We start from the raw sequence: 26,016 nt of genomic DNA on the forward strand, positions 1-26,016 counted from the left end.
CAAAACAAGAATCCTTTTAGGATTGTTTACTAAAAAGCACAACTGATTGCATTTTGGCCAGAAAGTGTGTAACCCTAACCGAGTCAAAAAGGATGAGGCACCATGGAGTTTGGATTGTTCATAGTACATCATGTCTACAGAGCTCCATTAAACCTCATCCAGCCTGGGTGGTTCCTCCTGTCTCAGAGCTCCATTAAACCTCATCCAGCCTGGGTGGTTCATCCTGTCTCAGAGCTCCATTAAACCTCATCCAGCCTGGGTGGTTCCTCCTGTCTCAGAGCTCCATTAATCCTCATCCAGCCTGGGTGGTTCCTCCTGACTGAGAGCTCAATTAAACCTCATCCAGCCTGGGTGGTTCCTCCTGTCTCAGAGCTCCATTAAACCACATCCAGCCTGCGTGGTTCATCCTGTCTCAGAGCTCCATTAAACCTCATCCAGCCTGGGTGGTTCCTCCTGTCTCAGAGCAACAGTGTGAGGCCTTTTAATTGGCTTGCCGGTCTACATTTTCTCAGAAAGATATCCCCGTAATTAGTTAAGTACTTGTAGTATAGTATATAGGTCATGTGTACGTAGATACATTTCTAGGAACGATGTCGTCAAGACAGTGGTTTTCTAAAACTAACTGCCTTCTCAAAGCAAAAAGAAAATGTATAACATCGATATGACAGGAGCAAAATACAGAGAGGTCCTTGGAGAAAAACGGATCCAGAGCGCACAGGATTCATGTTGGCGTGAGAATGAGCCGAGGCACACAGCGAAGACAACCCTAGAATGGATTCAGGACTCTTTGAATGTCCTTCAAGTCAAATTGACATCCTTATGGGGGTGCAAGGATGATTTATGTTCATCACATTTCACACAGATTAAACTCTGCGTCATACCAATGAACTCTTTCAAAGTATATCCAGTGTACTACAACAAGGTTTCAAGTGTCTTTTTCACCAGCCCCTAAAGATAGCAACTTAAAAGTGTCTTTTATTCTGTCATTGATATTGGAATGTTAGAAACTTAGCCCAGTGGAATTCCATTTATCATAGAACCACAAAAATATGACAGGGTGTACTTTTTAAAACTGTTTATAAAGGCGGTTGCGATATGTCCTCATCGGTTTGACCTGACAATAAGTGCATTGGGTTCACTGGATACATTCCTTATGGGAAGCTGGGGGGATGAGTGAAAACACAGAATGGCTCTGCTTCTTTGACCACACGAGAAGAGAGAACATGGGAGCGTTAATTTTGGCAAAAATTTGGTCCCAATGAACCCAGTTTGTTTCTAGGGACTAAGAGTGTTGGCAGTTTCATTACATACTCTCTGCTAACACACATTTTCCAACTCAACACAGACTTCAGGGGCTCCAGGGCTTTATTCTGCGTTTGATCTAAAACTGCAGACAAAACAACTGAAAAAAAAGACATGAAATCATGGTTCACGTCCTTGTCACAATGAAGTCACAGAGCTTGTTTCATGGAAACTAGCGTAGCCAATTCCACTAAGACAAACAGGTACTTACAAACACTGTTGGAATAATACAGAAACAAATGACTAGGAACCAGAGCTACCACTCGGACTAAATGGATCTTGAACTAAGGTGGTGTACTCATCCACTGTCCATCTGTTCTGATTTGTGTTCTCGACTTTTTTAATGGGCTTTCTCATCCACATCTTCTCAGAAAGAGATTCCCTAATTTAACCTAGAACAGCTGACCGGTGTCGAGAAACCCAGCAGTTGTAATCCTTTCTCCTCTCTCTCACAATGTGACCAGAGGCCACCTGTGACAAACTCTCTCTGTGATGCCATGGGCGTCTAGCGGAGACAGAACAGGAAGCAGCATCCTTATTAGTTCCTGTTTCGATAGAAGCTAATGAGCTAAGCAAACCAGGTCTGTGCGCATTACTGTGTATGATATATTTGGTATGTTTTTCAACAAGACAAGTCAAAAAGAAAATCACTGGAGGGCGTTTTAAATATTTCACAGCACGTGCATGCTACAGTGTTGCTCTAGTTCAGTGGTTCCCAACCAGAGGGACTCGGACCCCGGGAGGTACTAGACAATACTGAAACCATCGGCTTGTAGGCGAAAATTAACTACAGGGGATGCTTCAAGGGTACTCAGTGTAGGTCAGAATTCTGTTGGTGTTAGAGGAGGTGGAAAAGGTTGGTGGAAACTAGGAGTAGAGGGGGGCAATATTTGAAATGGGGGCCAATATGTTAGGCCATGACTGTTTTGCGGTTACCTCCCCTGCAGGAGAATAACACTGGCATTTGTCAAGTGATCGAATCAACAACAGCGTCTTGTTTTAATTGTCAACTAATTTGATTACACATTATATGCACACACAGTCCCGTAAGACTGTGAAACCATAGGAACATCTAACGTGCAGAATGGGTCTGAAATGAATGCAACCCAGTACCAGGTGTGGGAGGCCCTGCCGCTAAATAAGGTGAATATACAGTGGGGAGAACAAGCATTTGATACACTGCCAATTTTGCAGTTTTTCCTACTTACAAAGCATGTAGAGGTCTGTCATTTTTATCATAGGTACTCTTCAACTGTGAGAGACGGAATCTAAAACAAAAATCCAGTTTTTAATGATTAATTTGCCTTTTATTGCATGACATAAGTATTTGATCACCTACCAACCAGTAAGAATTCCGTCTCTCACAGACCTGTTCGTTTTTCTTTAAGAAGCCCTCCTGTTCTCCACTCATTACCTGTATTAACTGAACCTGTTTGAACTTGTTACCTGTATAAAAAACACCTGTCCACACACTCAATCAAACAGACTCCAACCTCTCCACAATGGCCAAGACCAGAGAGCTGTGTAAGGACATCAGGGATAAAATTGTAAACCTGCACAAGGCAAGCAGCTTGGTGAGAAGGCAACAACTTTTGGTGCAATTATTAGAAAATGGAAGACATTTCCCTCGGTCTGGGGCTCTATGCAAGATCTCACCTCGTGGGGCATCAATGATCATGAGGAAGGTGAGGGATCAGACCAGAACTACACGGCAGGACCTGGTCAATGACCTGAAGAGATCTGGGACCACAGACTCAAAGAAAACCATTAGTAACACACTACACCGTTATGGATTAAAATCCTGCATCGCACGCAAGGTCCCCCTGCTCAAGCCAGCGCATGTCCAAGCCCGTCTGAAGTTTGCCAATGACCATCTAGATGATCCAGAGGAGGAATGGGAGAAGGTTGTGTGGTCTAATGAGACAAAAATAGAGCTTTTTGGTCTAAACTCCATTCGCCGTATTTGGAGGAAGAAGAAGGATGAGTACAACCCCAAGAACACCATCCCAACCGTGAAGCATGGCGGTGGCCTAGCCAGTCTCCAGACCTGAACACAATAGAACATCTTTGGAGGGAGCTGAAAGTCTGTATTGCCCAGCGACAGCCCCGAAACCTGAAGGATCTGGAGAAGGTCTGTGTGGAGGAGTGGGCCAAAATCCCTGCTGCAGTGTGTGAAAACCTGGTCAAGAACTACAGGAAATGTATGATTGCAAACAAAGGTTTCTGTACCAAATATTAAGTTCTGCTTTTCTGATGTATCAAATACTTATGTCATGCAATAAAATGCTAATTAATTATTTAAAAATCATAGAATGTGATTTTCTGGATCACAGTTGAAGAGTACCTATGATAAAAACTACAGACTTCTACATGTTTTGTAAGTGGGAAAACCTGCAAAATCGGCAGTGTATCAAATACTTGTTCTCCCCACTGTATAATGCGTCCTGAAATGCACCTTAGCTTTGATCCTGTGTTTTGGTTTGGAGCTTTTACTAATCTTTAAAGACAATAGATTAGGGCAGAGCAAATCCCCAACACTGTGGATTTGCGGGAGCTCTACGCCACCTTTTTCAATGTTGCTGTTGTCCGATAATTAAATAACCAAATATGTAAACATGGTTAAAGCGTCACTGTCGACACGCACTTCACAAGCCTTGAACGCCCGTTTGTCGATGGATGACGCAGATCTTTCGTGAAGCCCCGAGGCTCATTACAGTGACGTTGACCTTCCTGACATTCTTCAGCCTGACCAGCTGGCTGTGGGATGTAAGTAGCTATAGGCCAACTTCACACATGCCAAAGGGCCCAGACAGGCATGTCAAAGAGGGAGGGACTCTACTGCCTCGTCACCAGTACTGTTCGTTCACCCAACATGCTTGCCTGTGCCGATAACAGGTCAGGTGCAGCGAGTAGAACCCTGTCTTTTTGCACTTCGTCAGATACCGGGATCAACAGGTCGTGGCTCGGCACTGGCTCAGGATCTGGTGAGAACAAGTTCGTTAAATGAAGGTAAGTATTTATTTGAACGCCACCAGAGATTTTCTAAGTTGTCTGTTGCCTGATTTGATGGTATAACCATACGGTTTTAAAAGGAAATTTTCCTTCCATTAAATTGGAGTCAGTAGTTTTTTATCTAATGGAGTAAGGAGTGATTTATCTGAATATGTATTAAAATACATGTATACATGGATCAGCCAAAGCATTATGAGCACCAGCCTAATATGCAGTTGGTCATCCGCGTGCCGCCAGAACAGCACCGACCCACCAAGGAATGGACTCTACAAGACCCCTGAAGGTGTCCTGTGGTATCTGGCACCAAGACATTGCAGCATTTCCTTCAAGTCCTGTAAATTGGGAGTTGGAGCCGCCATGGATTGGACTTGTTTGTCCAGCACATCCCACAGATTCTCAATCAGATTGGGATCTGGGGAACTTGGAGGCCAGGGCCACACCTTGAACTCTTCATCATGTTCCTCAAACCATTCCTAAACAATGTGTGCAGTGTGCATTATCCTGCTAAAAGAGGCCACTGCCTTCAGGGAATCGCTCTGCCTTCAGGGAACTTCCCACAGTGCATCATGGCGCCACCCCTAACCGGTCTGTGGCTACACAGCCCCATAGGCAGCAGGGTGTGATGCACTGTGTGTTGTGACACTTTCCTCCCGTAACCATCATTAAACCTTTCTGTGACTTGTGCCACAGTAGACATTCTGCCGTTTGGAACCAGACGGGATGGCCTTTGTTGCCCTCAAGCATCAATGAGTCTTGGGCGCCAAACAACCTGTTGCCAGTTTGTGGTTTGTCCGTCCTTCGGACCACTGTCTATAGGTACTCACCACTGCAAACCGGGAGCACCCCACAAGCCTGGACGTTTCGGAGTTGCTCTGACCCAGTTGTCTGACCGTAACAAATTGGCCCTTGTCAAAGTCACTCAGGTCTTTACTCCTGCCCATTTCTCCTGCATCCAATACATTGACTATCAGAACAGATTGTTTGCTTGCCATCTAATCTACCCAGACCTTGACATGTGCCTTGTTAGGAGATGATCAGTGTTATTCGCTTCACCTGTGAGTGGTCATAATGTTTTGGCTCATCAGCGTATATCTACATGCAGAAACCATACAATTATGCCATTTTGTATGTTTTTTTAATGGTCCATCATTCATAAAATGTTGCGAATACATTCAAGCACACTTTCATGCTAAAACATTTACTTACATGTTTTTTATTAGACAATGCAAGTCACAAAAAAGGTTAAACCTTTCTGCAAAACGATCATAACATAGTTACAAGGTCAAATGTTCCCTGTTTTACAGACTGACTGGAAATCCAAAGTCAAGATCTTTTTCCCCCATCGTAGACATCTTTGACAACCACTTTTCCTGGATGCAGTGTTCAATGACCTGGAGTAATTTATTATTTCAAATACCTATTACTTTCATTTCAAAGTATTTATTCAGAAATATTGTGTTTAGATGTACAAGTAGGTGAACTATTTAAATGTATCTTGAAATACATTTGGGGAAGACACTAACCCATATATTCCCATGCGTTTAACCCGGCTGATTAAAAAACAAATGTAAAGTTTTTTTTTTATAGCAGTTTAGATGATCAAATAAGTAGTTTTAAGATGAGTATTAATAAAATTTAGTGAAATACATGAACGATTTATTTGGCTGCACCGGATTCAGATGTACTTGAACCCAAGTGTGATGCACACAGTGGGGACGGTCGACAGCTCCTGCTTGTCACCAGACCTGTACCATGAGAACCTGAAGAGAGACCGTGTCCACAGCATCAACATGATCCTGGGCGTCAGTAAGGACCAGTACCCCCTGCTCACCCCTGTGGGGTACTCCCAGCCCCAGAAAGGAGACACCGGGGGCCTGGAGGACCTCCGGGGGAAGCAGATCCCATCCAACCCCTGTAGACACCTTGCCACCCTGGATGATTCGGCCCAGTGCGCCCTTTTCAACGGTCAGTACGTCAACGGTTGCTGACTGACTATTTTGTTAAACTATTTATAACACACCATTATACATGCATAGCACATTTATAACACATCATTATACATGCATAGCACATTTATAACACCCCATTATACATGCATAACACATTTAGAACACATCATTATACATGCATAACACATTTATAACACACCATTATACATGCATAACACATTTATAACACATCATTATACATGCATAACACATTTATAACACATCATTATACATGCATAACACATTTATAACACATTATACATGCATAACACATTTATAACACAACATTATAATGCTTAACACATTTATAACACATCATTATACATGCATAACACATTTATAACACATTATACATGCATAACACATTTATAACACATTATACATGCATAACACATTTATAACTCACCATTATACATGCATAACAAATGTATAACACACTATTATACATGCATAACACATTTATAACACACTATTATACATACATTACACACCTATAACATACTTTGATGCATCCATAAGTAACTAACTTCAGGCTACCCTCCCATACGGATGAATGATTTCTATTGAAATCCAGCACTTTAGAATAACCAACAGTACTCATATTTATTCATTTGTAACTTGCATTCAGAAAGACGGCTCTGTGCTGCTGCGGTCCAGGCTTGTTGATCCTTTACCGCTTGTTGATCCGCCAAACGCTGGGTGGGAGAAAAAGTCGTAAGAATTATGCGAAGTACAAATATATTAAAATAGAAGTTTTAAAAGCCAGGACGTGAATAGACACCATTTAAACAGGAACAACCGTTCAGGTAACAACCCTTAGATGAGAAGCCGTTACCCAGAGTACCCTACTGTTACAGTTAAAAGCAACTCGTTTCAAGCTTTTCATTTTACAACAGAAATAACAATTAAAACTATATTAATCCCCCCAGAAAATGCAGATGTTTAAATCATTCCAATCAGTTGAAGCACTCCAGACGCTTTTTCTGTATGACTTTGAGAACCTTTTAAGTGGGATTAAAAAAATAAAATACAATTAATGTCTAATAACGCCATTAAGGAACCAGGTTTTACACAAATTCTTTACGCCAGAAAGATCTATTACTGTAAGATTACAGCAGTGACTTAAAGAGAAAAACAATCTAATGACAATCCGAATGCTCAGCAGATTTGTATTAAGAAGTTAACAGATCAACCTCAGATTAACCACTTCATCAGAGGGTTTTCAACCTCACACTGTTTTCCTGGAAGGGATGATCTGCACTTGCAAGGTGAAGAGGTTCATTTTAGTCATTGTGTGGATTCAAGGTTGCCACTCCCAGATCACACAAGGACACTCATGTAAAATAGGTGTTATCAGTTGCCATGAGATTATTGGGCCAAATGGGGCAGCTGGCATTCCAACATGAATAGCAGGTTAGCTGTTTCTGTAGTTTCAGTCATTGCACAAGTTAGAAATGGCTCCAAAATGTACCTTCAACATCCTTCAAACGGCATAGTAAAACACCATGGTGGTAAATTGAGGAAATAACTAAAACTGATTACTTGCCACTAACTTGTAATATCCCGCTAAACCGTACTACCTACAATGTGTTTTGGTATTTCTATGACTAGGAGTCTTCAGTGGTATGAAAATATCCATCCTTGCAGATATGATGTAAAATAAAAGAAACTGGAAAAAAATAAATCTGGAAATAACCAACATAAGGGAACTCCAAATGTATTTGAGCACTGACATAATTATTTTTCTCTACATAAATCGATCCACCATAACAACTGGCTTGACAAAATCAACTGTTGCATTAAGCCAAAGAAAGAAAGCGCTGGTGAATTTTCCGGTTGACCTGATAGAGCTGGGAAGACCCCCCCCCCCCCCCCCCCCCCCCCGCAGGTCAGGGAAACTCTACAGGGGACCGACATCAATGTTTTTTATGACCAGCCTTGGCTGAAAAGTACACCTGCAGAACATCAGAGGCTACGCAACAAGATGGACACCACTAGTAAAAGTCAAGGACAGGCCAGGTTACAGTTTACAGTTTACAAGATACTGGAAATTAGACGGTGTCCCCAAGAAATCCTGTCTCGTAGAGTGATGCAATAATACATGCATTCACTCTGGTTCAACTGCCTATCACAGTCGAAGTAAATGCCGCTGTCCAAAGTACTGAAGTACCACTAGTCCACATCAAACTGGATTTTTGCTGGGCACAATTACCACAAAACACACCCAAACAACTCCACGGTACATTTAAACCAACTGTCCGGTTCTGCTCTCTCCCTTCAGAGTCGGGCCTTCTCTCCCATGAGAGGTGTAACAGAGACATGGAAAATTTCCCAAAAGGGGTGGACAGCGGGCGGAAGTCCCCTGAGCCAATGAAGGATGACCACACTAAGAAGAAGCATCGGCGTAACCGCACCACATTCACCACCTTCCAGCTCCATGAGTTGGAGAGGGCCTTCGAGAAGTCCCACTACCCTGACGTGTACAGCCGGGAGGAACTGGCCATGAAGGTCAACCTCTCTGAGGTCCGAGTGCAGGTATGGAGCCCCCATGTGTGTTGAGTTATTTTGAGGGGACAGCAAATTTACCCTGTTATACAAGCTGTACACTCACTACTTTACATTGTAGCAAAGTGTCATTTCTTCAGGGTTGTTACATGAAAAGATTTAATCAAATATTTACAAAGATGTGTGGGGTGTACTCAATACTTCTGTGAGATACTGTATATTTATCTATCTATGCAGCTTTCTGTCATCTACTGCTACTACTACTATTATTACTACTACTACTACTGCTACTACAAGTACTACTACCAGTACCATTAGTAATTGCACTTGAGTCTTCATCTATTCACTACTAATACTGCTGCTAGTTACTATTACTACTACTGCTATTACTGCTATTACAACTACTGCTACTCCTACCACCAGTACCACTGCTACTAATACAAGTAGTACTAATTCTTACTAATACAAGTAGTACTAACTCTTTTAATCCAAATGCTATGATTACTGCTGTTATAACACCCTGCAGTCCTGTAAACTACTCCAACCTCCCTCTCTCTGTCCAGGTGTGGTTCCAGAACCGTCGTGCTAAGTGGCGACGCCAGGAGAAATTGGACCCCAGCTCCGCCCACGGCCCCCACGGCCCCGTGCTGTCCTACAGCCGGCCTCCCATGTCGTCCAATGCTGGGCCTCGACCCAACCCCTCGCCGATGGACCCCTGGCTGTCCGGAACTGCTGTCATGCACAACATCCCCGGCTACATGGGCCCGGGGCAAAGTCCTCATGCGCAGTCCACCTACCCTGGCCACGCCCACGGGTTCCTGGGCGGTTCCCCGGGACACGGCCTGGTGCACCAGGGGATGGTGCCGTCCATGGGTCCAGGACATGCTATGCTGTACCAGGGAATGCCCCAGGGGCTGCATGCTATGGCCCCAGGACACGGCCTGGTTCACCAGGGAATGGTGCCCGGGATGCAGGGGGTGCAATGCATGGCCTCGCCAATCTACCCGTGCTCCTCCAGCTACAACGACAAATACCCACAGCTGAGGACGTGAAACGCGGCTCCTTTATTACAGCACTGATGTAGATGAAGGACATGGAACACGGCTCCTTTATTATGGCGCTGATGTAAACTAAGGACATGGAACACAGCTCCTTTATTAGGGCGCTGATGTAAACTAAGGACATGGAACGCGTCTCCTTTATTATGGTGCTGATGTAGACTGAGGACATGGAACACGGTTCCTTTATTACGGCACTGATGTAGATTAAGGATGTGGATCAAAGCTCTTATATTACAGCGCTGATGTAGACTAAGGACATGGAACACAGTTCCTTTATTAGGGCGCTGATGTAGACTGGTATGCTTTTTATGTGTTGTGTTTATGTGGTATGTTTATAGTGGTATGTTCTACTGAGAGAAGAAGGTAATTCAATCAATAACATGCCTGCCAACTTCTCCTGGCTCCTGGAGGATTGATTATTGTTTTTTAACAAATATTAAAGTATTGAAGAAATGGAATGCTCTATTGCCTTCAATTTACATGTTTTTAGCACAATATTTATAAGATGAATTGCAGAAATGGTTGGGGTTTCTGTAAACTCCTCCTGGAATAGACGAGTCGACGGGTCCTCTCTGACTCCTGTCCTCAGGAAACTCCACCCTAGCGACTGGATTAAAGGTGTCCATCTTGCGTAATCTGTCACGGCTACTAATTCTGGCACCAGGCAGACAAAATACCCTCCTAAAACCTCATTAACTTATCCTACAACAATTAACCTCAGGATGGACAGTTGGCCTCTAATTGCCCTAGTTACCAGAGCTGGACTGTCATGTCTGGGTTCCTAGAGGTTGGGTTCTACTGTTCCTTTGCCCATCTAATGCTAAGGAACACAGTGTGCCTTGAGGGCAAGAGAAATCTCTGCATTTGTAAGGCTAATTTCCTGCAATTATATGTACACTGTATGACCAAATACGGACAACCCTACTAAAGAGTTCCGGGGTTTTAGCCACACCCATTGCTCACAGGAGTGTAAAATCCAGCACATAGCCATCTCCATAGACAAACATTGGCAGTACAATGGGCCATACTGAAGAGCTCAGTGACTTTGAACATGGCACTGTCATGGGATGCCACATTTGCCACAAGACAGTTTGTGAAAGTTCTGCCCTACTTCTTCCCCGGTCAACGTTAAGTGCTATAATTATGTAGTGTAAACGTTTAGGAGCAACAACCAGGAAATGTGTGTCTTATTTAGGACCTTCACTTACCTAGCATTCACAGTCAAGTCATTTCACTGACTGAAGATTTGTTTTACATTTATTTTTGTCTGTGTGTCTTTTTGTGAGAGGGTGGATGGGAGAGTGAGAGTAGCTGAATCAGGGAGGAGGGTTGGTTGGTGTGTTTTCCATAGTTCGATTATTCCTTGATGCCACAGTCTTGAACACCGCTATTAATTAACTACTTGTTGGTTTCTTCAATGAAGAGTTTAGAAATAGAAATGTTCTTCTGGGGTGAACCGTCTAAACCAGGGGTGTCCAAACAGTTCCACGGAGGGCCGAGTGTCTGCAGGTTTTTGGTTTTTCCTATAAATTGGTTCCCAGTTTACACCTAAAAAAAACAGGTGAGCGTAGAAACGAACCAATTAGTAACCTAATTAGTCAATCAAATATAAGGTGAGAGTGAAAACCTGCAGACACGCCCTCCGTGGAACTGTTTGGACACCCCTGCTCTAAACCAATCCGAAGGCAGGCATGCCAGTACATTATGATGCTAAGCCTTCATCCAGTTACATCAACGCTGAACTCTGTATCTTTGGTATTTGTCTGTGTTTTGGCAGGTATACCAGCATGTTATTAGTCTGGACTCTGTCTGACCTTGGTGTATCTTTAGCCTAGATTTCAGAAGTAAGCCGTACGATTTGAGAGACAAAGGAGCACATTTTTATAATAAGCTTCATTAAAAACAATGCAAAGACAATCTGATTAGAACATCTACAATCATATCATGTTTACATTTATAACACAAGGCCACATTGCTTTGTGCTGTTGGTGAACCTTCAATATTTCTTAGTATTTCCAATATGCAGTTAACAGAAAATAAACATAGCCTTGTTTGTACACCACATGGGCAATCATCCAGTGTGTGTGTGGGTGTGTGTGTGTGTGTGTGTGTACAGTTCTTAGCTGTGGTATATTTAACACATACCACACTTGTTCATGCATTACTGATTAGTTATAGCTTGTACATTGTTAGTCTTATTGCTTAGTCTTAGTTAGTCTTGTAATTACATTATGGGGTGACATTAAAGACATTCACATAATTTAAGCATTTAATTTATTACAATAAACTACAGACAAATGGTTTCTACTGTCAATACACACACGACACACACACGCATGTATCACAAAAGTATTCAGACCCCTTCACTTTCTCCACATTATGTTGTGTTATGGATTCAATTTATAATTGATTAAATACATATCTGTTTGCCATCAATTTGTACACAATAGCTTGTGAATGACCAAGCATCATGCTGTGGGGATGCTTCTCAGCTGCAGGGGCTCTGAGACTGGTTAAGATTCCAGGAAGGATTACCAGCAAAATACAGAGTCATTGAGGTAAACCTGATCCAGAGAGCAGAGGATCTCTGTCATTTTTCTGCACAACAGCGACCTGAAGAACACAGCCAAGACTCAAGCCTGGTAGAGGCATCCCCAAGAAGACTCAAGCCTGGTAGAGGCATCCCCAAGAAGACTCAAACCTGGTAGAGGCATGTCCAAGAAGACACAACGCTATGATTTCTGTGAAAGGTGTTAATAGTGTTAATAAATGACCTGATCGAAAATGATCTACATTAAATATTTCAGTTAGTTTTTAAGTTAATAACACAAAACAACAGTCTAATATGATTTGATATACCACAACTTTCAGCCAATCAGCATTCAGGGTTTGACACATCTGGTTATGTGTAGTATATGTTCACAGGATATTATTTGTGCAACTTTTCTATTTTATCAATTGGTTAATACATTGTATATTACATTTTATATTGTTTAAATTGTATTCTAATTACTTAAATTTTTTGGGAACAAAGGCCTGTCTCAGTGTTAAAAATGTACACTGAGACAATGTTAAAAATGTACACTGAGCTAGTGTTAAAAATGTATTTCATTTCACAACATCTGCTATGAATTTATTAAAACCTATGCTGCAATAGGGAACGCCAAACTTCAGAAGATTTCAGAAAAATGTTCATGTTTTTTGTCACCCACCATGGCCATTTGAGGATCGATGGTTGGCAAGATTTACTGGTCAGATAGGGCTGGTTACAGAAACAACAAAGAATGGACCTTGTCTTGTGTTCCTCATTGCTTATCATCCAAATCACACACACAGTGAACTTTCATCCCCCACAGACATCCATCTAATTTGTCTGGTTGGTTTTCCTTTGGTGGAACTCACAGTATCACTAGTTTATCTGATCAATAGGGTAGTGACACCACTGTTCAATCAAACCTGTTATGAAACACAGACACAGAAGCCAAATGAAAGAGAGAAAAAAGAGAGGTTGAAAGAAAGAGAGACAGGGAGAGTGAGAGAGAGGTTAAATAATGATAGTTAATCAATCCCACAAATGTATAAAAGGGGGACTTCATCTACCAATTCTTTAGCTCAGTCATTAGATGCCATCCTCCATCCACCCATCTACAACTCCTTCCCTCCTCTTCGTCCATCCGTCCATCTGTCTGTCATTTGTTCTGTCACAATGCGGCGCTTGGTTGTCTGCAGTCTGTTGATGCTGTTGAGTGTATCAGTCCATTGTCAGACTCAGAATGCCATCTGTGAGATCTTCACTAAAACCAAGGAAGATGGATTCCAATCCCTGTGAGTAGAGAAAACTCACCTTCATTTATTTATCTACAGATATACACTACCGTTCAAATGTCTGGGGTCACTTAGAATATTTTTGTTCGTTAAAATAATACCAAATTGATTGGAAATACAGTGTAGACATTTTTAATGTTGTAAATGACTATTATTGCTGGAAACTGAAGATTTTTTAAAAGGAATATCTACATATTCCAAAGGCCCATAATCAGCAACCATCACTCCTGTGTTCCAAAGACACATTGTGTTTGCTAATCCATGTTTATCATTTTAAAAGGCTAATTGATCATTAAAAAACACCTTTTGCAAGTATGTTAGCACTACTGAAAACTGCTGTGTTGATTAAAGAAGCAATAAAACTGGCCTTCTTTAGACTAGTCCAGTTTCTTTCAGCATCAGTGTTGTGGGTTTGATTACAGGCTAAAAATGGCCAGAAACAAATAACTTTCATCTGAAACTCATCAGTCTATTCTTGTTCTGAGAAATTAAGGCTATTCCATGTGAGAAAATGCCATGAAATTTAAGATCTCATACAAAGATGTGTAATACTCCCTTCACAGGACAGCGCAAACTGTCTCTAACCAGAATAGAAAGAGGAGTGGGAGGCCCCAGTGCACAACTGAGCAAGAGGACAAATACATTAGAGCAGGGGGGGTCAAACCAGTTCCATGGAGGGCAGTGTGTCTGCAGGTTTTTGGTTTTTCCTGTAAATTGGTTCCCAGTTCAGACCTAAACAAACAGTTGAGGGTAGAAGCTAACCAACTGGTGACCTAATTAATCAATTAAGTACAAGGTGAGAGCAAAAACCGTGGAACCGGTTTGACACCTCTGCTATAGAGTGTCTAGTTTGAGAAACAGAGGCCTCACAGGTCCTCAACTGGCAGCTTCATTAAATAGTACCCTCAAAAGCACCAGTCTCAACATCAACAGTGAAGAAGTGACTCTGGGATTCCGGCCTTCAAAGCAGAGTTCTTCCTCTGTCCAGTGTCTGTGTTCTTTTGCCCATCCTAATCCTTTCTTTTTATTGGCCAGAATGAGATATGTTTTAATAATGTAAATAAATGAAAGCTATGGCGATGAAATGGAGGCATAATTAACACATGAATGTATGTGTGCGTCTGTGCGTGTGTATGTGTGTGTCTGTGTGTCTGTGTGTGTGTAGGGTTCTGGTTGGGCTCGCTCAAAATCTTCCCAACAGTGAGTTAGGTGACACAGAGCCCCTGATAAAGGAAGCTGTAGCCATGGCCGTTAAATGCTGCTCGGACGCTCCTTCAGAGGACTGCAACTGGGACATGGTGAGAGACACTAAGAGACACCTAATCCTTGTAAAACATCATCCTTACCATCCCTCATCGTTACCACACCTCATCCCTAACCCCCCTTGTCTCTACCACGCCTCATCCCTCACACCTCATTCCTACCACGCCTCATGTCTCACACCTCATCCCTATCACGCCTCATCCCTCACACCTCATCCCTACCATGCCTCATGTCTCACACCTCATTCCTACCACGCCTCATGTCTCACACCTCATCCCTATCACGCCTCATCCCTCACACCTCATCCCTACCATGCCTCATGTCTCACACCTCATCCCTACCACGCCTCATCCCTCACACCTCATCCCTACCATGCCTCATCCCTCACGGCTCATCCCTACCATGCCTCATCTCTCATGTTATCCTACCCCACCTCATCCTTACCGTACCTAAATCCTCACACCATATCCTTACCATACTTGATCGCTACCACTACTAATCCCACCCCTTTATCTCATCCTTATCACTCCTCATCCCTACCACTCCTCATCCTTATCACACCTCATCCATAACACTCAACATACCTACCACACCTCATCCTTACCACACCTCATCCATAACATCCTTCATCCCTAACACTCCTCATACCTACCACACCTCATCCCTCACACTGCATCCCTTCCACACCTCATCCTTACCACAATAATCATGACCAGGTACAAAGAGTATGAAAGGTGGAACTGGGGATTGAACACCTGATATTATATTATTGGCTATGAGCAGATATTGGATACTGTTTTACTAGTAGTATGAGAATATTATATATATGTGTGTGTGTGTCTGTGTGTGCAGGCAGATCTATTTCGGAGTGCTCTTTGTTCCTCTGAATCCCTGATCATGAAGAACAACCTGACACACTGCTGTGAGAAGACTGGCGCTGAGAGGGCTGAATGCTTCGTGGATCACAAGTCCAAGGTCCTGATGACGTAGCGGAGGGAGGAAGCACAAACAGAAAACAAACTGCTTTGCTCCAGATGTGATGGCTTCTCTGGGGCCGCCTCCTAGCGATAGTTGGACAGGGATGGCCTCGGCTATAGTATTTTGAGGGTGCTAAGAAAAATCCCCTTGAGGTCCCTAGCAGTTGGGGCCCCCTAGCGGTTGGGGCCCTAAGCGACCTCTTATGTCACTTATGCTTGGAACTAGCCCTGCCTCTAAGCCCTCGGCCCTGGGAGGAGGAAAAAACCTTGGTCACAAAAATATGTTTAGGATTTGGTAAATCCTCTAGGGGTTCATAGAAAAATGCTCTTTTTATGTTTTGTTTGCTTGGTGCCACTGACTGTCAGGGTTGGGTAGGTTACTTTTTAAATGTAATCTATTACTGTTACAAGTCCACGTTTGGAATCAGAAATGTAACGTTTTGGTTACTCGAACTCACTAACGTAATCCGATTACTTTGAATTACTTTTAGATTACTTTAATATTAAGAGGCATTAGAAAACAAATAGGAATAGCCTATAACCAACTGAACATATTTAGCGGGATCAATCAATGGTAGAGTTTACATAGCTGGCCAAAAACGGAATTTGCATACACTTGGGTACACTAAATCTGCAGTGGTCCGATGTTTTGCTCCACATCCACAAAAGTCGTCAAAACGTTGCAAAAGCCCCAGGCACGCAAATGCATGTTAGCAATCGTGAACACCCGCACACAAATTTCCTATCGCCTATCATTGTTCTGAGAAAGATGCGTCGAGTGGATAACTAAATCACATTTTATATGGGTAGACTTATATTATCGTATTTTAACCAATAAAACTTCACCTGTCACTAATCTGGTTATATGCGCCCACCTTTGCGCGCATGATGATCACATCCAACAACTGAGGCGCGCAATTGTTATTTTGGTTCAAATAACAATGTTTTTTTATTAACATTATATAAAAAGATCAAACATGCAACGTGTCATAATTATTTCGCGCACATATTCTTTTTCAATTGAAACAATCCAAAAGCGATCACATCTTTTTTCAAAAGTATCTGTAATGGGATTACAATATTTTTGTTGGTAATGTAAAGGATTAGAGTTACGGATTTTGTAAAATCCTTTACTCCCCCAACTCTGCTGACAGTAATACCCCCCCATAAGTTACTACTACAGATCTCAGTGATAAACACCACCTTTGCATTTACCTTGGTTATATAACATACCAACAAACCATAACATTAACACATTCACCAGAGGAAATGACTATTTTCACTGATAATTTGTTATAGACATGTACATTCATGTATATACATGTATACATGTATACCTTTGCAGTAACTTCACTTAAACAAACATTAACACACATTTACCAGTGCAATATAAAATGAGAATTCATGCTTTCTCAACTTTCCACTTAATCTAGTTGTTCTATGAAGTAAGCCATTGTTTGTTGCAAGAATAACAAATAGGTAAACATGATTAAAAATAGTAGGCATTTTGCAGTACTTTGAAGGAATTAAAGTAAATTTGATCTTATAGATATACAACCCTGTTTCCAAAAAAGTTTGGACAAAATGAAAACAGAATGCAATGATGTGCAAATAATTTATCTCAATATTTAATTGAAAATAATACAAAGACAAAATATCAAATGTTGAACCTGATAAAATGCATTGTTTTTGGAAAAATACATGCCCATTTAGAATTTGATGCCAGCAATATGTTTCAGAAAAGTTGGTACAGGGGTATGTTTACCACTGTGTTCAACTGCATAACCTTTTCTTTTAACAATACTCTGTAAGCATTAGGGAACTGAGGAAACCAACTGCTGTAGTTTTGGAAGTTAAATGTTTTCCCATTCTTGCTTGATATAGGATTGCAGCTGTTCAACAGTTCAGGGTCTCCTTTATCATATTTTTCATTTCATTATACACCAGATGTTTTCAATGGGGGACAGATCTGGACTGCAGGCAGGCCAGTTTACCACCCAGACTATTTTACTATGGTGCCGTGCTGATATGATACTTGCAGAATATGGTTTGGCATTGTTTTGCTGATATAAGCAATGCCTTCCCTGAAAAAGATATCATCTGGGGGGCAGCATATGTTGCTCCAAAACCTGTATATAATATTCAGCATTAATGGTGCCTTCACAGATATGCAAGGCAGGCATGCCATGTGCACTAATGCACCCCCATACCATTACAGATGCTGGCTTTTTAACTGTGCGCAGATAAGAAGCTGGATGGTCCCTCTCCTTTTTAGTCTGGAGTTTGTGGCATCCATGATTCCCAAAAATAATTACAAATGTTGATTAATCAGACCACAGGAGAGTTTTCTACTTCGCCTCAGTCCATCTTAAATGAGCTTGGGCCCAGAGAAGGCAGTGGCGGTTCTGGATCTTGTTGATATCTGGCTTCTTCTTTGCAAGGTTGAGTTTTAACTTGCATCTGCGAAGCAGTGATGTACTGTGTTCACAGACAATGGTTTTCAGAAGTGTTTCTTGAGGCCATGCAGTGATTTCCTCTACAGAATCATGTCTGTTTTTAGATCACAGCCATCCAATGTTAGTTTTCGACCTTGTCCCGTGTGTACACAGATTTCTCCAGAATATCTGACTCTTTCAATGATATTATGTACCATAAGTGATGAGATCCCCAAACTTTTTGCAATTTTACGTTTTGAAACAATATTCTTAAATTGTTCACATAGACTGCCCACGCAGTCTTTCACAGAGTGGTGAAACCCTCCTTATCTTTACTTCTGAAAGACTCATCCTCTCTAGGATGCTCTTTTAATATCCAATCATGTTACTGACCTGTTGCCAATTGACCTAATTAGTTGGTCGATATTCCACCAGGTTTAGTTTTTTATCATTACAACATTTTTCCATTCTTTTTTGACTTTGTCCCAACTTTTTTGAAATATGTTGCTGGCATCAAATTCAAGAGGGCATTTCTTTTTCAAGAAACAATAAAATGTCTCAGTTTCAACATTTGATATGTTGTCTTTGTACTACTTTCTATTGTGTATAGGGTTTAAATGATTTGCAAATCATTGCATTCTGTTTTTATTTAAATTTTATGCCGCTTCCCAACTTTTTGGAAACAGGGCTGTAATATTAGTACAAAAGATACAATAGGGAAATCTAGGTTATTGATTAGGATATGTTACTTTTTTAAAGCCACTAGGGGGTAATGGTGAGCACTCTTACATATAAATAAACTGAAGGTTAAGTTGCAGACTTTAAATCCAATTTGAGAGAAAAGTTCTGTTTCTGAAATAACAAACATACTTTGTCACTGGTTCTCCATTTGCTTGCACATTGGTTCCATGCTGGGTTCTAGTCTTTATGTATGTTTTTCAGGACCTGTCTCTTACTGTTGAGGTGCCTGCTGCAGATCAGTGTGGAGACTTCTACAAGGACACCAAGGCTTTTATCAAGAGGTCAGTGCCCGACGCTTAAGTTACTGGACTCCACATTACATTTTAGGGTGGGAATTTAGTCTGTGTTTGCATCACGTTTGTGTTTTTTGTATTCTGTGTTTGTCAAGGTTCCTGTTCACCTTCTCCAAGCATAACCCGAGGATGCTCCCACATGTGTCCATGTTGATCAGTAAGGATTATAGAGAGGTTCTGACTAAATGCTGTGGAGATGCCGAGGCTCAGACCTGCTTGGACAACAAGGTCAGGAGGGCAGGAATCTGATGGACCTCAGGTCCCTTTAGAAAACGGCATCGTATTGAAATCATCGATATGTCTCAGTGATCCATGTAGGCATGGAAACTTCAACTGAAACATTTTCTCTTTTGATTTGAAGAAATCTGCTTTCCAACACGGCGTCAGGAAACGTGTTCATGACCTGAATTCCATTTGCATCGTCCACAAGAACTACGGAGAAGGTGTTGTCAAAGCCAGGTATGATTAAATAAACCTGTGGTTGTAATTGGTTGCTTTTCCAAAGTGTCCTCAAGTTCCCATTGGACGACATGTGACTCCATCTGAATTAACAGGAAGACAATCGAGTACAGCCAAAAGGTACCTCAGGCCTCGTTCCAGGAGATAGTGAACATGGTAGACCAGGTCGTCGCCACGTATCCTCCCTGCTGCAGTGGAAACATGGCCAAATGCATTAAGAAAAGAGTGGGTTATCTCTCCCTCCTCTTTTATAATCTTACCATCTTCCCTACCTTTCAGATGTTCTCTCCTTCTCTGCCTGGTGCGCTCTCTTACATCTTTACAACTCTGTCTTTAGTTATTTTTCTCTTCATCTTTTTTCATCACAGCATTTCACCTTGCTATCTGGTAGTTTATGTGTGCCAGCTTTGACAAATGTGTTTAACCTCCTAAGACCTGAGCTTTGATGTAGGAATTCCTAAAATGTATACGGACACAGGGTCTCAGGAGGTTAAGCAAATGTATGTGTGTGTGTGTGTGTGTCTCTTACCCTCTAACAGAAAGAGCTGGGAGATAGGATATGTTCTGATGAGAGTCTGGTGTCCCGCACGGTGGGTCTGGCTGCATGCTGTAAGGAGAACATCACCCAGAGGGGGGCCTGTGTGACCAAGATGAAGCCTGATCCTAAGCCAGATGACCTTTCCGAGCACTACGACCTGCACGCTGACATAGGAGAAATCTGCAACAACTTCACCAAGGATCCTTACCACACTCTCAGGAAGTACGACCTTACGACCTGTCACCCCAACACACTGTACATAGCCACACTCTCAGGAAGTACGACCTTACGACCTTACGACCTGTCACCCCAACACACTGTACATAGCCACACTCTCAGGAAGTACGACCTTACGACCTGTCACCCCAACACACTGTACATAGCATGCAGACACATAACAACACACTGTACGTAGTATGCAGACACACACAAAATGAACGCCTGTTTATGGGTTGTCCTGACTGTCTCTCTGACTGAACGCCTGTTTATGGGTTATCCTGACTGTCTCTCTAACTGAACGCCTGTTTATGGGTTGTCCTGACTGTCTCTCTGACTGAACGCCTGTTTATGGGTTGTCCTGACTGTCTCTCTCACTGAACGCCTGTTTATGGGTTGTCCTGAATGTCTCTCTGACTGAACGCCTGTTTATGGGTTGTCCTGACTGTCTCTCTGACTGAACGGCTGTTTATGGGTTGTCCTGACTGTCTCTCTCACTGGCTTTCAGGTTGATCTATGAGGTCTCTGCGCGTCACCCTGAGTCTTCTCAGCAGCTGATCCTGAGGTACAGCCAGATGGCTGAGCAGGCCTTCCTCCAGTGCTGCGACAAGGAGGACCATCCGGACTGTGTCAAAACCTCTGTACGTGTTAGATGGCTGGTAGTTAGCATAGCACCCCCAGCAGACACTGGTTGAAGATTAAGTAACGTTTTAGTGATATGAAGTTGACTGGTGACCACAGCATTAATATGCATGTATCATTTACAATATCTGAACAACAGTTTTACTGCAGTTATTATTGTCAGTCCGAAAAGTTTAAATATGTGTCACTATTGCTTGACATTAGGCTTGGTTGCAGTGGTTTCAACAGGAAATCGATTTTTAATAGTTGTTCCCACACACATGAAATCACAGCTATACTGTGAGGATCTATGGACCAGAGTGACTTCCCTTGCTCTTTCTGACTTGTGATGCTAGTTTGATTCACCTCTAGTTGGCCGATCTTGACCTTCATAAGAACATCACCAATGACAATAACGAATTCAAGTTATTGTGTGCCGCAGAGACCGCCACTGGAGAAGACAAATTCGAGAGGAGGTGAGGGACTCATGCTTTAACACTTAGAGGTTGAAGGTTGTGTAAGGTGAAAAGATCAAAGTAAACCTCTTGTATGTGATTGTAAACATCGTAACACCAACCTACCAACAGATGTTCTATATGACAAATTGAGGATTCGTTATTTTGTGATTAATAATGTGTAATTAATTAGTTAATTGATAGATTATTATTTAGTTATTTGTCCTCCCCTTCAGAATGTTTGTCTATTACACCAAGTTAATGCCCCAGGCCTCCTTCGACCTTCTCCATCGGGTGTCTGAGACCGTCCATGGTATCGTCCATGACTGCTGCCATAATAAACCAGGCCACTCTGACCTGCACTGTATAGAGGAGAAGGTCAGACGCACGCAAACATGCATTAACACCCACTAAGGTCTGGAATACACACTGAGATGTACAAACAGAGTCTTGGAGTTTCTGAAAGTGTACTGGGGTGTCAAATTGTGTATTGGAGTGTTTTGGGGTGTTTTGTGGTTTCTAAAGGTGTCTTGGTGTGTCTAATGGTGTCTTGGGGGGTCTAAAGTTGTCTTGGGGGGTCTAAATGTGTTTTGGAGTTTCTAAAGGTGTCTCGGGGGGTCTAAATGTGTTTTGGAGTTTCTAAAGGTGTCTCGGGGGGTCTAAATGTGTTTTGGAGGGTCTAAATGTGTTTGGGGGGTCTAAAGGGGTTTTGGAGTTTCTAGAGGTGTCTTGGGGGGTCTAACAGTGTTTTGGGGGGTCTGAAGATGTTTTGGGGGTCTGAAGATGTTTTGGGGGTCTAAAGGTGTTTTTTGAGTTTCTAAAGGTGTCTTGGGGATCTAAACTCTGTGTTTCTCTAAAGTCTCACAAACATATACATCCTGCCTACCTTCTGCCACATGATCCCTCACAACTATTCTCCTACCCTACTCCTACCCTACTCCTACCCTACTCCTACCCTATCATACTCTATCATACTCTACTGTCCACAGCTATTCCATTTTACTCTACTAATCTACGGTAATCCACTACTATAATGTAATCTACAATTATACTCTACTATTTCATACCTCTACTACTATACTCCTCTACTCTACTGCACTCGATTAAAGTATACTCAATGAAATTCAATTCCACTTCTAATCAGAGCATTTTCAGCGCCACATTTATATGGAACTTGGAGCTTATTTGTGTGGGTGGACGGTAGCTTCAATGTCAAATAAAATGTTGTATTATTTTCTTCAAAAAACATTTAATTCAAGCATCTCTGGAATAGCATGGACTTTAATGGACACGTGGCATTCCCCTGAAGACTCAGCTAACCTGGAATAGCATGGACTTTAATGGACAGGTGGCATTCCCCCTGTAGACTCAGCTAACCTGGAATAGCATGGACTTTAATGGACACGTGACATTCCCCTGTAGACTCAGCTAACCTGGAATAGCATGGACTTTAATGGACACGTGACATTCCCCTGTAGACTCAGCTAACCTGGAATAGCATGGACTTTAATGGACACGTGACATTCCCCTGTAGACTCAGCTAACCTGGAATAGCATGGACTTTAATGGACAGGTGGCATTCCCCTGTAGACTCAGCTAACCTGGAATAGCATGGACTTTAATGGACACGTGACATTCCCCTGTAGACTCAGCTAACCTGGAATAGCATGGACTTTAATGGACACGTGGCATTCCCCTGTAGACTCAGCTAACCTGGAATAGCTTGGACTTTAATGGACACATGACATTCCCCTGTAGACTCAGCTAACCTGGAATAGCATGGACTTTAATGGACACATGACATTCCCCTGTAACATTGCCTTTCTTCTCCCCCATCTCTCCACAGCTTACCAACACCCTTGATGTCATGTGTCATAACAATGACCCCTCCTCCATTAACCCTCGCATCACCCACTGCTGTAACCAGTCCTACGCCATGAGGAGGCCCTGTGTTTTGGCCATGGAGCCTGATACAGAGTTCACGCCCCCGGAGCTAGATCCAAAGAACTTCAGCATGGGTCCCGAGCTCTGCAACCCCCAAAAAAAGGAGGCCATGGTATCAATGAAGAAGTGAGTGGCATGTCTAACAAACACACTGTGTAGAAACACACAGCACACACACGCGCACGCATGCTAATTCCCTCTTACTGTGTATGTGTGTGTGTGTGTGTGTTCACAGGCTGTTGTATGGTCTGGTGAGACATAAGATCACCATCACTGAGGATCAGATGAAGACCATCACTTCTAACTATGACATTATGAAGGACAAGTGCTGTGCTGCTGAGGACAAAGCATCCTGTTTCAAAGAACAGGTAACCGTCACTGTGACGCAAAGGCTTCTTCACTTCCTGTCTGCTTACGAGAACACACTTTGGTGTCATTTAGAACATGTGTTCTGTTCCCTTTTGGAACTTCTGTAAAAAAAAAAAGGGGGCTCTCTTAATTAGTCTTGGTCATTGAAAATATATCTCCATTCCACACAATGTAACCAAAGCATGCCTTTGTCTACGCTTCAAGATTTTTTTTTAATTCCAATAGTCTTTCAATACTTACTAATTATTATTATTATTATTATTAAACACGTGCAATAATGGGGGAAAACATTGACAGATTCCAATCGCTGATGTCTTGTTTCTTTCCTCCAGGCACCAAAGCTGATATCTGAGAGTGCAGAGCTGCTCAAGGTTTAATACATTCAGGTCCAAGGCACTAAATTACGTGAGTGCAACATTAAAATATGCAAAGCTTTTATATTTTGTTCTGAATGAAACATAGATCATTATCAGTATTTTGATACAGAGTGGCAGGACCTATCTAGCTTTCCCCCAAAAAAGAATGGGCAATTATTTGATATGTCAATGAATGTCTCCATAAATGTTCTATATATGTGGGGGGAAATAAAGTTTTGTGTAGTTATTTACTGTTTTGTTTCTTTTGTATCCAAACGTTGGTGGGGTAGTTTTGGGGTTTCTAAAGGTGTCTTGGGGGGTCTAAATGTGTTTTGTGGGGTCGTTATTTATTGTTTTGTTTCTTTTGTATCCAAAAGTTGGTTGGGTGGTTTTGGGGTTTTATTTCTACATTACTTTATTGTTTTTGAAAACATTTTCCCACTGCGTACTCTGCTGAACCTGTGTCAAGAATGGTTTGATATTTACGGACTCGTTAGGGCATCCATGCTAGCGTTTGATTACATTTCATCATGAAATATTTTCTTTGATTCTTATACTTGACATTTCAAAAACAAATACCTAGTAAATGAAAAGTTTAATTGTTACTGAGGTGCATGTCTTCTAAAACAGCAGGATGTATTTCTTTGAATGTAACGTTTGCTTTCTTCATTATAAGTGAAACGTGTGACATCAATTGTCCCTAAATCGACCTGGGGCAAGCGTGTAGGGCAGAGAGGCACTTTTCCCCCAAGCCCTGGACACAGCCATGGCTTCCTTTATTGTGGTGTCCGTCGTAAAACAAGAACAGGAAATACCACTCAGATGTTCAATTAAGTAGCCTCATCGATGGACTAATTCAACAAAGTTGGTATATGGATTAGAATTAAATTACTCATTTCATGATCACAGAGGAAAGTATAACTACTGACTCCCTCTACTGCAGCCCCATTCATGTGGAATAGGGGACGTTTTCTCCTTGGATTTGCTATACTCCTGTCAATCAAAGTCATGACCAAAAGATGGTCTGAAGAACAGATCATTGCGGTGCCTGTTGCTTTCATGTTAGAGTAGATGCTTTCAATAGACCCCCCTGTCCAGGGTCTCCCCCAGATAGGGCCACAGTGTCACTGGACCCCCCTGTCTCAGCCCCAAGGTTTTGTGCTGGGGGAGTAGGGGCAGTTCTCCTTCTCCACTGTAAATCCTTGTAAGTCTAAGGAATGCACTCTCTAAATGTTCGTTGTCTCCTGCTCTGTTAAAACCCAGGAGGACATGAGGTCTTGGCCCACACCTCCGGAGTACCAGGCTTGAAAGACTCGTTGCTGTCCCTGTCCAAAGTCCTCCTGGTTGTGTTGCAGATCAAGATGATACCTGACGATTTCAGCTGCAAGTCTGCTGACCCCCCCCCCCCCCCCCGCCTGGGCTGTGTCCAGAGTTTTATAGACTCTGGAAACAGCCCAAATGCATTTATTAATTATTACAACTTAAAATGTTCACCCGGCACAGCCAGAAGAAGGCTGGTCAACCCTCCGAGCCTGGTTCCTCTCTAGTTCCTCTTCTTCCTAAATGTCAGCCCCTCTTTGGGAGTTTTTGCCAGCCACTGTGCTTCAACACTGGTGTTGTTTGCTCCTTGGGGTTTCAAGGTGGGTGTTTTGTAAA

General features: G+C 42.3%; 2 protein-coding genes across 5 annotated transcripts; both read left to right on the top strand.

Annotated features, from left to right (window-relative positions):
- Nucleotides 1-4,204: 4,204 nt before the first annotated feature.
- Nucleotides 4,205-10,270, top strand: LOC105008524 (retinal homeobox protein Rx1). Of its 2 annotated transcripts, XM_034292163.1 has the most exons (5): nt 4,205-4,311; nt 5,619-5,710; nt 6,025-6,279; nt 8,584-8,837; nt 9,371-10,270. In XM_034292163.1, exons 2-5 carry the CDS (start codon nt 5,689-5,691, stop codon nt 9,857-9,859), a joined length of 1,020 nt encoding a protein of 339 aa, XP_034148054.1. In that variant the 5' UTR covers nt 4,205-4,311; nt 5,619-5,688; the 3' UTR covers nt 9,860-10,270. The 2 variants fall into 2 exon arrangements, with proteins under 2 accessions (XP_034148054.1, XP_012989449.2); XM_013133995.3 differs by having other exon boundaries at nt 5,619-6,279.
- Nucleotides 10,271-13,463: 3,193 nt separating this feature from the next.
- Nucleotides 13,464-25,664, top strand: LOC105008514 (serum albumin 2). Of its 3 annotated transcripts, XM_034292218.1 has the most exons (16): nt 13,464-13,693; nt 14,859-14,991; nt 15,809-15,931; nt 18,597-18,602; nt 19,308-19,390; nt 19,498-19,630; nt 19,764-19,861; nt 19,957-20,086; nt 20,401-20,621; nt 21,124-21,256; nt 21,609-21,712; nt 21,928-22,069; nt 23,538-23,761; nt 23,871-24,003; nt 24,337-24,409; nt 25,624-25,664. In XM_034292218.1, the coding sequence occupies exons 1-15, from the start codon at nt 13,575-13,577 to the stop codon at nt 24,379-24,381; spliced, it is 1,827 nt and encodes a 608-aa protein (XP_034148109.1). In that variant the 5' UTR covers nt 13,464-13,574; the 3' UTR covers nt 24,382-24,409; nt 25,624-25,664. The 3 variants fall into 3 exon arrangements, with proteins under 3 accessions (XP_034148109.1, XP_034148111.1, XP_034148110.1); XM_034292220.1 differs by lacking the exon at nt 18,597-18,602 and having other exon boundaries at nt 19,311-19,390; XM_034292219.1 differs by lacking the exon at nt 25,624-25,664 and having other exon boundaries at nt 24,337-24,440.
- Nucleotides 25,665-26,016: the final 352 nt, after the last annotated feature.

The sequence above is a fragment of the Esox lucius genome, chromosome 5 (genome assembly GCF_011004845.1).
Source record: "Esox lucius isolate fEsoLuc1 chromosome 5, fEsoLuc1.pri, whole genome shotgun sequence".
In the NCBI taxonomy this organism is placed as follows: Eukaryota; Metazoa; Chordata; class Actinopteri; order Esociformes; family Esocidae; genus Esox; species Esox lucius.

Excerpts from the sequence above, each read along its gene's own strand:
- LOC105008524 (XM_013133995.3), top strand. The coding sequence starts at position 5,994 with ATGTACTTGAACCCAAGTGTGATGCACACAGTGGGGACGGTCGACAGC. Across the intron at positions 6,280-8,583 it reads CCAGTGCGCCCTTTTCAACG|AGTCGGGCCTTCTCTCCCAT; the intron begins GTCAGTACGTCA and ends CTCTCCCTTCAG. Across the intron at positions 8,838-9,370 it reads TCTCTGAGGTCCGAGTGCAG|GTGTGGTTCCAGAACCGTCG; the intron begins GTATGGAGCCCC and ends CTCTCTGTCCAG.
- LOC105008514 (XM_034292218.1), top strand. The coding sequence starts at position 13,575 with ATGCGGCGCTTGGTTGTCTGCAGTCTGTTGATGCTGTTGAGTGTATCA. Across the intron at positions 20,622-21,123 it reads CCTTACCACACTCTCAGGAA|GTTGATCTATGAGGTCTCTG; the intron begins GTACGACCTTAC and ends ACTGGCTTTCAG. Across the intron at positions 22,070-23,537 it reads TGCACTGTATAGAGGAGAAG|CTTACCAACACCCTTGATGT; the intron begins GTCAGACGCACG and ends ATCTCTCCACAG.